The following is a 12,500-nucleotide window of genomic DNA, read 5'->3' on the forward strand; positions in this document are numbered from 1 at the left end:
AGGTGTGGAGGCTTAATACTATGTCAATAGTATTGCCAATATTTTTGTAGTATCTGGTATTTATGGACTAAAAATACTATATCTATAATATTATATGTCCTGTATCTCTAAGCCAGTACTGTAGCTTAACGTGGGAGGTTGCCCATGAAGCTTGTGAGCTCTCTGACATGACAGATTTAGAGAAAGGGAGTGTTTGGTTTAGTGTAGTGATGCCAAATAGACATCACCAGATACAAGATGTTAAGAATACAACCAAACTGATGGATTTGGAGACTGCTTGTAACAAGTGAACCAATTACTTTAGAGATTGCACACAGCTAGTTAAGTATTTATCTAGGCAATTAGTACATGCATTCACATGACAGCTGATAAATGAGACGCTAAACCTTTTCCTTACAAATCTTACAACAAAAAAGGAACTATTTATCATTTTTGCATTAACCCACACAGGACGGGTGGTACAGCATGTGTACCGCGCATTCAAAAGCCCAGTTGCCGGGCGGCACAGTATTGTGCCAGCTATTCAATTGATTTAGGCCTAATAATTCGAACGCCCCGGCATTTGGACATTCTAGGCTAGAAATCCCCCGTCGGGAATGGGTTAAAAAGGCTTTCAAATCATACCCATCTTTTATTTTGTGATGAAGTAATATGCTGTATTTGACAGAGATTGACTTCTCTGTTAATTCCATTTTCCTGAAAAATTTTGATAATCAGACTTAGTAAATGATTAGAAGAGTCCAGTAATGGCTCACAGGTGGGACTGTTTTTAGTAATTGCATTGGCTATGTGCAATCCAAATCAACTTTAGCTTGCTGCTATCTGTGACGAAGGGCCTCGTAACTTTCACAACTGAAAGTATGGCAAAGACCGGCTAACCTTTGCCACATATATCCTAGCACGATAAAGTGTGACCTGGTTCCTTATTTGACCGTAAATTGCCAGAGATGTCTACAAGCTCTATTTTGCCAGTGAATGTGTTATGTGGAGGACACCTTGCTGGACACCATGCCAATCATTGCAAGGCCAGTGCTGGATGTGTAAGTGGCTGCTAAACATTTACCTCAGAATTTTTAAATGGATATTTCTTTTCAACTGCAAGTCATTTCCTGATGAACTTACCATTAATCATTCAGTTTATGAGCCCACAAAAAAGTGATAGTAATGTTACCGTTCTGTCAAGTTGTGAGTACAGTTACTTGGGGTGGATCCAGCTGAAGATATATACATTTTTTAGTGGAGAGTGAGTGGAGACTGATGACTGATTTATAATACCTATGATTTCCTTTATTTTATCAATTGTTTTTGCTATATAATTTTTTATTTGGTTAATAGTTATTTATTTGGTCAAGTTTTCTCGTTTATTTGATAATATATTGATTGATCTTGTTCACATAGAGGTGGCTCTTCACCTTTTGAATGTTAAATATATTGTTAATATATGCTGTGCAAGTACTATTAGGCTAATCTAATTAGATTATAGAAGTGGCCTTGTTCTTAAAGCCATTTGATGTGGTTGACTCAATAGAATAAATTGTTAATCGCAAAAAGTGCACATCATAACTGGTTGTACATCAAATACAGCATAACTATTGTAAACTTATGAAAGTGTGCAAATTATATGTTTATGTATAAACATATAATACTGCTAACTAGGGCTAGTTGTCCTAACAAAGCAATGGGAAAAGGATTTTGCACATTTATTACTGCCAAGTATCTCCAGTGACTCTTACACTAGGCTATGATCATGGTATCTTGTTGAAGACCAAAATTAACTTCTAGAGGATTTAAATTAAAAAACAAAAACAAAAAAACTGAAACAAGAGTGACATTGACAGTGTCATTGCCACACAGAAACTTTCGCTTGCAACTACTAGCATCCAAGAGAGGGCAGGAGAAGAAGGCCTACATTCAATACAGTTTTTTATACCTGTGTTACTTAGTGCTGTATATATCCAAAATTGGATAGACTACTATTTTATTCCATCTTAATTGTTATTTATTATATGATACTGAACTCCTAAGGTGTGCCAACGTCCTGAAGGTTATGAATGCTCACCTTTGCGAATGTTGAGCTCGTGAACTCCAAGGGCCAGCTATATTTACTTACCTAGTGGACAACATAAGCATGTTCTGCAATTTTATGCATTCATTGATTCATTTATATATTCATTTTATTTACTCATATAAATTTAATGATTTCCTAAGATAATTGTGTGGAAGGTAACAGCAGTATTGGGAATATGCTTGAGTGATTTTACTGAATATCCATAATATTGATTTTCCATGTGCTGTTGGTTGAGTGGTATGGATTTTGGTATCTATAGCTCATGCAACCTTAGTGTTCGTAGTAATACCACTGTAGTCACGATTTATCTTGTTAGAGGGATTAATATTCATGAATAATGTAAACGAAACACATGAGGACATACTCACGTCAGTATATAGCCAAAGGATGGTTGGATGATTAGGAAAAGAATAGGAAAAAGAAAGTTTAAGGGAGGTATTGACCTTGGAAATTTTTGCTTGTGTTTCTGAACATTTCCTGATTGTCAGTTTAATTGTTGAATGGATATGAATGGCCATATTTCAGAGCCTTTCACTGAGTAAGATAGTTTAGTTAAGATCTGTCTCTCGTTAACAGATAAAATACAGTAATTTTATTTAGTATTTACCTGGGTTGGTAGTGTAGCTGTCAGACTATTTCCTTCAAGTAAAACATGCATTTCCTTATGGATTCATCTTCATTTTCATATCATGATTAGGTAACTCAAGACAGCACCAAATGTAATTAATGCAGTATTTTTTTTTTATTTGATATTCTCAGGGTGATGCATAAATGCTCTTGAATTAAATGAAACATTTTAGCCTGTGAGTGAAGTTTGGTGTTTAAAGAATAAAAGGAATAAGGAAATAAAGAGGAAAAAGTGGAAAGAAGAAGAAAAGGGGAGATAAGATAAATTAAGGAATCAAGGACTTGTTACTGTAATTGCTGTTCATATACGTAAACAAAGACACTTTTATTATACTGTCAGTAGGTAAGACCCTTTCTGATTCAGTGAGGGGAATTCATCATATCATACAGAACAGTGTCAGTATGGCTTAGTAATCATGTTTTTTCTGTTCTTTCCAGTCTCACATTCCTTTGTTCGTGAATCGGCTAAATTCCGAAGAGTCCGTCATCCCCTACGAGTATGACCAGTAAGTATAGAGTGGTGTTCTTGTTCTGTATGGGCCTGTGCCTTTTTATATTTTTATTTATTTATTTTCTTTTTTCATTGCTTTGTTTTTGCTTTGCTTTGAAATGAAGGGATTTGTGATTTATATATATTGCTTTGTCAACCAGCATGAATTTTCTCTTTTCTGACATTCAAAATCTGCTAGGCTATACAAGTAAAATGAGTAAGAATACGTGCTTAGTACCTCAGAACCATTGTGCGGTATAGGTAGCTGAACATAAGATTTACCGTCTTTTGGGTGACATCCCCCTCTGCCTTCTGGTACCTCATATTTGATGTGTCTGGGACAGAAGTATCTCTAAAGATGAAGTCTGGCTGATTATTATTTATTATGATTATTGTTTTATTTGTTGTTCTTGATATTCAGATTAACATTGTAATATTAATGTTGCTTTTGATGAAGTTAATGTAATTGGTATTAATACCGATAATGCTACTATTGATATTAAGAATGTTATTATAAATTTTGATAGCGATAATATTATTACTATCATTATCATTACTGTGACCATCACCATTGCTATTGCTTGCTATTGCTATTGCTATTACTATTACTACTACTATTACTATTACTATTACTATTACTATTACTATGTACTACTATTACTGTTTCTTACTATTACTATGTATTACTCTTCTTCTTAGTATCTGTTACTCTTACTATTTGTTACTCCTACTCCTACTCCTACTACTCCTACTCCTACTCCTACTACTACTACTACTACTACTACTACTACTCCTACTACTACTACTACTCCTACTACTCCTACTACTCCTACTCCTACTACTCCTACTCCTACTACTCCTACTCCTACTCCTACTCCTACTCCTACTACTACTACTCCTACTCCTACTACTACTACTACTCCTACTACTACTACTCCTACTACTACTACTACTACTACTACTACTACTACTACTACTACTACTACTACTACTACTACTCCTACTCCTACTCCTACTACTCCTACTCCTACTCCTACTACTACTACTACTACTACTACTACTACTACTACTACTACTGCTACTACTACTACTCCTACTCCTACTACTCCTACTACTACTACTACTACTACTACTACTACTACTCCTCCTACTACTACTACTACTACTACTACTACTACTACTACTACTACTACTACTACTACTCCTGCTACTCCTACTACTACTCCTGCTACTCCTACTACTACTGCTACTGCTACTACTACTGCTACTGCTACTACTACATTACTACTACTACTGATATGATTACTGACTATTAGTAATGCTATTACTACCATTACTTCTATTACAATACAACTGCTACTACTGCTATGACTATTACTATGACTGCCACTACTACTGCTACTACAACTACCACTACTGCTACTACTTCTACAATTTCTACGTCTACTACTTCCTCTTCCACTTCTACTACTTCTACTACTTCTTCTCCTTCTCCTTCTTCTCCTTCTTCTCCTTCTTCTCCTTCTCCTTCTCCTTCGAAACAACCAATATGTTTTGGTGTTCCACAAGGATCTATTTTAGGCCCAATCCTATTTACAGTCTTCATAAATGACTTATCAACCATTGCTCATAACTGCCTGCTAGTGCAGTACACCGATGATTCACAGTTTCTCCATAGTGACTCAGTAAATAACTTAAATACATTAATAAGAAATACTCAAAACACTCTTACACAAGCTAAAATATACTTTGAAAGTAATGGTCTTAAATTAAATCCCCATAAAACTCAAATACATTAATAAGAAATACTCAAAACACTCTTACACAAGCTAAAATATACTTTGAAAGTAATGGTCTTAAATTAAAACCCCATAAAACTCAATGCATATTCATAGGTAGTCGACAGAACATTGCCAAAATCCCCATCGACACAACCATAGAATTTGAAGGCCACCCTATCAAACCAAACATTTCAGTGAAAAATTTGGGAGTACACTTGGACAGATACATGACATTTGAAACTCACGTTGATAACATACACAGGAAAGTAATGGGTACATCAATATTTCTAAATCACATAAAAAATCAAATCACTATGGATACTAGAATCATGGTCGTGCAAACACTAGCTCTTAGCATAATAAACTACTGTTCAAGTGTATGGGGTTCAACCAACAAAACACAAATTCAAAAAGTACAAAAATTACAAAACTTTGCTGCAAGAGTTGCACTGGGTAATGTCAGTAAATTCGATCATATTACCCCATATATACAAAAATTAAAATGGTTAAAAGTTCATCCTAAATGCATTTATGATACCTGTCTCTTTACCTTCAAATTGATACATGGATTCTATCCACCATGGTTATTCCCCCTGCAAACTGTAGGGAACACAGCTGGCATTCAAACACACCAGGTAAATTCCCTATATGTAAAAAGATCAAATACAGAAACAGGGGCAAGACAGGTACAAATTCGTGGACCGAAAATGTGGAACTTGTTACCAGATAATATTAAAAACATCAACTTTTGTAATATTAACCCTCTCGTGACGGGTGGTACAACATTGTACCGCGCATATTAGGCCTGTTCGCTGGGGACGCGATATGGCGTCGGTTATTTAACTGATTTAGGCCTAAGCGTTCGAGAGCCCCGGCATTGTGACATGCAAGGCTGGAATGCCCCCGTCGTGAATGGGTTAAAACAAAATTGAAAGAACACCTTTTTACTCATCAAGTGTAAATATGTATGTATTCATATAAGAATAATCATTGTAATTTATGGAATAAAATTGGGTATTATCAAAAAAAAACATAAAAAAAATAAAAAAATACAAAAATAATAACTTAATCTTATACACAAATATAATGAATTTAATTAAATTGAATTCTTCTCCTTCTCCTTCTCCTTCTCCTTCTCCTTCTCCTTCTCCTTCTCCTTCTCCTTCCACCTTCTTCTCCTTCTCCATCTCTCCTTCTCTTCCCCTTCCCCCCCTGTCTTCTCTTCACCATCTCCCTTCTCTCCTTCCCTTCTCCTTCTCCTTCTCCTTCTCCTTCTCCTTTCACCTATCTCCTTCTTCTTTCCTCCTTCTCCCATCCTTCTCCTTCTCCTCTCCTGCTCCATCTCTCCCGTCGCCGGCTCCGTCTCCTTCGCCTGCTCCGTCTTCTCCGTCTCCTTCTCCTTCTCCTTCTCCTTCTCCTTCCCTCCTTCTCCTAAAAAAAAAAAATCCTTCTTCTTTTTTGGGTTATTGTGAAGTTGCATCGTCCCTTCTTTTACTAGTTTTATTTTTTTCTTGTTTTATATTTGAATTTGTCTTTCTTTGTAAGTTTTTTTGTTTTTTTAGTTCAATTGAAATATGTTGTAGATTTTTATAGTAACCTTATAACTATGCCTTTATATATTTTTATTTTTATTCTTGGAGAGGGTGAGAATTGGTTTATTAATATTTGTTTATATTGTTTACAGTTCTTATTTTTTTTAATTGCTTGTATTCGAACAGTTTAATTGTTATTTGTGATATTTTTATATCATTACATTTTTTTCTGAATTAGACTATGATTTAGTGCTTCATATAGTTGGTTGATGTATAATTGTTGTTAGGGTGTTTAATTCTTTATGATTGTTTTTCTATATATTTTTTTAATAATTTTTTTTAATTTTTTGTGAAAGCAAGATCAAAGTCTTGAATGGCAAGAGGTTAGATTGTTTATATGCTATTTAGTAACACGGTTATTCGTACCCAACTCCATCTCCGAGGTACCGCCCTGATTCTATGTCGTTCTTACATAGAATGTGAGAATCAGAAGTTTACGATCTTGAAGTGTTTGTTCAGGTAATTCTTTTTGGTTTTTTCCTTTGTAAGTTACTCTTTATTTGTTTTGTGTTTGGAGAGCTCGGTTTTGTTTAATTTTAACTCATAGATGAGATATTTTTTATGAGTTCTTAAATTGCAGGACCGTATTGGATTGTTATTTACTGTCTTCTCCTCTCCTTCTCCTTCCTTCTCCTTCTCCTTCTCCGGCCCTGCTTCTTGCGTCGTCGGCAAAAAACTCATCTCCTTCTCCTTCTCCTTCTCCTTCTCCTTCTCCTTCTCCTTCTTCGCCGTCGCCTTCTTCTTCTTCTCTTCCTCGCCTTCTCCTTCTCCTTCTCCTTCTTCTCCTTCTCCTTCTCCTTCTCCTTCCTTCTCCTTCTCCTTCCTCCTTCTCCTTCTCCTTCTCTTCTCCCTCTCCATCTCCCTCTCCTTCTCCTTCTCTTCTCCTTCACCTTCCCCCTCTCCTTCTCCTTCTCCTTCTCCTCCTCCTTCTCCTGCTCCTGCTCCTTCTCCTTCTCCTTCTCCTCCTCCTTCTCCTTCCTCCTTCTCCTTCTCCTCCTCTCCTTCTTCTTCTCCGTCTCCTTCTCCTTCTCTCCTTCTCCTTCTCCTTCTCCTTCTCCTTCTTCTCCTCCTTTCTCCTCCTCCTCCTCCTCCTCCTTCTCCTTCTCCTTCTCCTCCTCTCCTCTCCGCCTCCTTCTCTCCTTCTCCTTCCTCCTCCTCCCCCCCTTCTTCTCTTTCTCCTTTCCTTCTCCTTCTCCTTCTTCTCTTTCTCCTTCTCCTTCTCCTTCTCCTTCTCCCCTCTCCTCCTTATCCTTCTCCTCCTTCTGCTCCTCCTTCTTCTCCTTCTCCTTCTCCTTCTCCTTCTCCTTCTCCTTCTCCTTCTCCTCCTTCTCCTTCTCCTTCTCCTTCTCCTTCTTCTCCTTCTCCTTCTCCTTCTCCTTCTCCTTCTCCTTCTCCTTCTCCTTCTCCTTCTCCTTCTCCTTCTCCTTCTCCTTCTCCTTCTCCTTCTCCTTCTCCTTCTTCTCCTTCTCCTTCTTCTCCTTCTCCTTCTCCTTCTCCTTCTCCTTCTCCTTCTCCTTCTCCTTCTCCTTCTCCTTCTCCTTCTCCTTCTCCTTCTCCTTCTCCTTCTCCTTCTCCTTCTCCTTCTCCTTCTCCTACTCCTACTCCTACTCCTACTCCTACTCCTACTCCTACTCCTACTCCTACTCCTACTCCTACTCCTACTCCTACTCCTACTCCTACTCCTACTCCTACTCCTACTCCTACTCCTACTCTTACTACTTCTACTTCTACTTCTACTTCTACTTCTACTTCTACTTCATTATTAAAGACTGCATGAAAACTACAATATCTGAACCCAAAGATTGGTAAATAAAAGGAAAATGTCACAGGTTTGTTTTTCAAGAGAGAGAGGATCAGTACAGCCAGGTCAAACAGAAGGAGCACCAGAACAAAACATGCGGTTTATTACAAGGAACAGACATACGAATGGAACACAATCACAAAGAGTACAGGTGTAAGAAACATTACCAGGGTAGGATAAGGTGAGGAAGACGAGGTCACATGGTGGAGAGGAGACGACTGATCACTTAGGGGGGGTCACTGGGTCAACGGCCAAAATTTGCAGAAATAGCCCTTTTTCTAGCTGGCCACTGTGCCAGCTCCTAGAATCCTCGTTCCTCAACACTGGACCTCGACCAATCACGAGTGACCCGAGCTGCGAGGGATCGCTACAATGTGCCGACGTCAGGGCGAGCGTTGGGTGGAGCTTGCCCCTGTATACCGACCAATCAGGTTGCATACTGCCATTGACGTACAGTGCCCCTACCTCGCGAGTCGGGTCTCGTGTACCTGCCCGGTTACACTGACGCATCTGCACCCACACACACGGTGTAATTCCCATATACAACATAGCATAGACATCCATATGTACAAATACATCGAAATCAACCTAGCTAATCTCGCAGTTGTAACAGAAAGGAACTTCAAATTTCATTTCTTAAGGAGCTCTCTCATTGAGAAGGGTTCCTTTACAAGAGGTAATTCCTAGGTAACATTAGGATTTTTATGGATAATCAGGATTTTGTACTGTTTGCAAGACGAGCAAAGGAGATGTTTTTAGAATGGGAATTATAGAGGTCTGAATAACCCTGAAGGAAGTGATGGAAAGGATTATGAACAAAAGCTTGAGAATTGAGGAGCAGTAGATATGTTGTTTATTGCATGACAACTGCAGATGAGTGCACTATGCTTTTGTTGACCTCATAAAGACACATGACAGGGTTCCAAATGCAAATCAATATATGTGAGAGCTGCCACAAACAGATAATCTCATGGTCACAACATATCTGGAGGAAGACCAGCAGCAGAGGTTGGCAGAATGGGAGGTTTAACTCATTTGCACTGGATGACGTGCTGACACATTTTGTAGTTTTTGCGTCAGACGCCGGCGACGCGATATTTGGTCAAAGCCGGCTCTCGGGGTGAACGAGCGGACAGCTCAGGCTCATGGCTAGTGCGCCTGAGAATCCTGAGGCGTTAGGCTTATGCGCTCGAAAAACCCAGGCATTCTTCGAGCTGGAATCACCCCGGCGTGAATGGGTTAAGGGTAGATTCTCTGATACGCATGGAAGGCAGCTGTGAATCAGGTGGTCTTGGGGCAATAGTTGATTGACAGCACAGGTGGAATGGACCTGGAAGTGAGGAGCCAGATAAGAATTGGATGGAAAAATGGAGAGAGGTGACAAGGATACCATTGAAGGTGAAAGTGGAAAATCTACAGAGCAATTGTCAGACTGAATATGATGCAGAGACCTGTACACTAAGAAGGAGTTTAGAAAAGCTACCATAGAGGATGGAGATGAAGATACCAAAGCCATTCTTTTAATAATTTCTCATATTTTATCCTATCAGTTATTTATTTATGCATATTTGAATATTTATCAATTTCTCTTTTCTTTTTTCAGCTTCGACTTCTGCACGGTCGACAATACCAAAGACACCATCGTTGAGAACCTGGGTCAGGTCGTATTCGGAGAGAGGATCGAGCCCTCCCCATATGAGGTAGGCACCATGTTATTAGAGGACAAAAATATATGATATATGATATACTCTTTATTATTTTGTACTATTCTGTGAATAAGTATTGGTTTATAGACTTATTTGATTAAGGATTGAAAGCTGATGGTTAGAACAGCTACCAACAATATTCCAACCCTCCCTCCAAATCTGAAAATCATCAATCCTTACTCTGACACACAGATCGAGTTCATGAAGAATGAGACCTGCAAGACTGTCTGCACAAAATCCTACGACCCTAAGAAGTCCGAAGATTCCGGGCATTTGAAGGAGTTGAAGCGGGCCATGAACTTGAACTATTATCACCATTGGATCGTAGGTGGGTCCTGGGGGAATTTATGCGTGAACGAGGATTTCAGTGCCCCCTCCCACCCCTTTATCTTGAGGGGTGGAAGTGTTTTGTTTTTTTTGTCCATCTGGCATTATTGACTTGGTTTTATCTTTTATTTTCTAATTATGGAATATTTTTGTAAGTTGTCAAGTGTGGGAATTAGATGCGTTTGACTTGGTTACATATTCTTCCTATGCAATTGTGTCATTTCTAGGCTGGCATATAATTGTTCTGTGTTTGCATTTCAGATATTGAAGTGTGTAGTTAAGTTAGAAAAGGGATTTTATCGGGGAAAGGAATCATAAACATTTTATACGTCTACTCCTAATTCTCGGCGAACATATGTCCCTTTTAACTGTTCCCCCCTTCCCCCCTCTCCAGACAACATGCCAGTCACATGGTGCTATATCGTGGAGGGAGGAAATGTTTTCTGCGCGACTGGATTCCCCGTTGGCTGTTATGTTGATGCTGGGAAGAGACCCAAGGATGCCTGTGTTATGGATGTAAGTTGGATTTTCCTTCTTTTTCTCCTTTTATTCTTTTGTCTTCATTTCCCAGACAGTTAATCCAGTTGGATGGGCTGTCTTAGGCCAGGTTGAGCTGCATTCTTGGGGCGCTGTTTTAGTCACTGACTGCTGTGTTGGGTCCCCCAGTGACTGTGCCTTGCTCTTTGGCAGTCTCATAATCTTTTACTTTTGTCTTTTCCTTTTTGTATTGTTGGTTCTTCAGTTGTTATATATGATTATGAGCTGATCAAGATTAAAATATTTTAAAGATAATTTGAGATTTTTGTAAATAGAAAAACAAGGTTCTGTTTCTTACTGGAATTTTGTTAGGAACAGTAAACAGTACAATAGGTAAAAAAAAAAAAAAAAAATATGTGGAAAAGATGGTTAGGATGAAAAAGTTTTCAATTAGGGCCGTTTCACAGGCAGAGGCTTGTGATTGACCTTTGCCAGCAGCAGATGGAGACCTGCTAAGTTAGAATATTTTGAGCGTTTGTGTGGTTGTGCATGTGGTGCGTATATGTGCGCGTGTGTTTGTATGAAGCACAAAAACATATATCCACAAAAATCAGCCCTACTGATGATTCTTCCCCTTGTAGAAGAGGTACAAGGACCCCAGCACGTATTACATCTTCAACCATGTGGACCTCAACATCACTTATCACAGTGGAGAGAAGGAGGAATGGGGTAGCGCTTTCCAGGGCCACGGAGGCAGGATCTTGTGTAAGTGAGAACGATAACAGGGGACAATGTATTTGTGATAGGCAGGGGCGTTGTTTGATAATGGGAAATCTTTATTATGTTCAGTTTTCAAGCAGATGCTGGTATTGTTCATTAACCCATTCCCGACGGGGGATTTCTAGCCTAGAATGTCCAAATGCCGGGGCGTTCGAATTATTAGGCCTAAATCAATTGAATAGCTGGCACAATACTGTGCCGCCCGGCAACTGGGCTTTTGAATGCGCGGTACACATGCTGTACCACCCGTCCTGTGCGGGTTAATGATAGTTATGCATTTAGTATCATTCATCGTAAGGAAAAATCAAATTCATAATAATACGTAATTGCCTATATTTAGTTCTCACATTGGTATAAAGTCCCCAAATTGTACATTCCCAGTAAACGCAATCTAAACATTTACAGCTGTTCGTGTGACACCGAGGAGCATCAAGCACAGTGACGTCACAGGCTGCAACACTGATGATGTGATGGGCATTCCAGAGAACTCCAAGGAACCGGTCACAATCAAGTACACATACAGCGTCATTTTCTCGGTGAGATATGAGTGTTTACTGGAAGTTTGGGGTAGGGGCAGGAGTTTTATAATGGGAAGGGTGAAATATTTCGACAAGACAAGTAATGGATGATGAGTTAAAGCATTGGAATGGAGGAAATATGCAAGTGTGCTTACTTAATTTTGATTTTTTAAATTTCCCTTTTTCCCTTTGTCATTTTTTCTTTTATATTTCCACCCCACCCACTCTTTCTCCCTTTTTTATACGTACATAAATCAACTCGCCATCATTCTTTTCATTCCACACGCTCAGAAATCCGTTGGTGACAACCGCTGGTCCTCCCGCTGGGACTAC

The 12,500-nt window shown here is 38.9% G+C and overlaps 1 protein-coding gene across 2 annotated transcripts in view; it reads left to right on the forward strand.

Annotated features, from left to right (window-relative positions):
* The window catches only part of TM9SF2 (transmembrane 9 superfamily protein member 2), a 19,920-nt gene that overhangs the window by 1,112 nt on the left and 6,308 nt on the right, over window positions 1–12,500 (forward strand). For both annotated transcript variants that reach the window (XR_006223214.2, XM_043015842.2), the window contains exons 2-8: window positions 3,134–3,201; window positions 9,963–10,059; window positions 10,258–10,393; window positions 10,787–10,908; window positions 11,511–11,634; window positions 12,055–12,185; window positions 12,459–12,500. The exon at window positions 12,459–12,500 is cut by the window's right edge and continues 138 nt beyond it. Coding sequence is in view for 1 of the 2 variants with exons in the window: in XM_043015842.2 (XP_042871776.1) it covers window positions 3,134–3,201; window positions 9,963–10,059; window positions 10,258–10,393; window positions 10,787–10,908; window positions 11,511–11,634; window positions 12,055–12,185; window positions 12,459–12,500 (720 nt within the window). In the remaining variant the exon portion in view is untranslated. The remainder of the gene's footprint in view (window positions 1–3,133; window positions 3,202–9,962; window positions 10,060–10,257; window positions 10,394–10,786; window positions 10,909–11,510; window positions 11,635–12,054; window positions 12,186–12,458) is intronic.

The sequence above is a fragment of the Penaeus japonicus genome, unplaced genomic scaffold, assembly GCF_977035675.1.
Source record: "Penaeus japonicus unplaced genomic scaffold, GWHDUDI00000001_assembly GWHDUDI00000006, whole genome shotgun sequence".
In the NCBI taxonomy this organism is placed as follows: domain Eukaryota; kingdom Metazoa; phylum Arthropoda; class Malacostraca; order Decapoda; family Penaeidae; genus Penaeus; species Penaeus japonicus.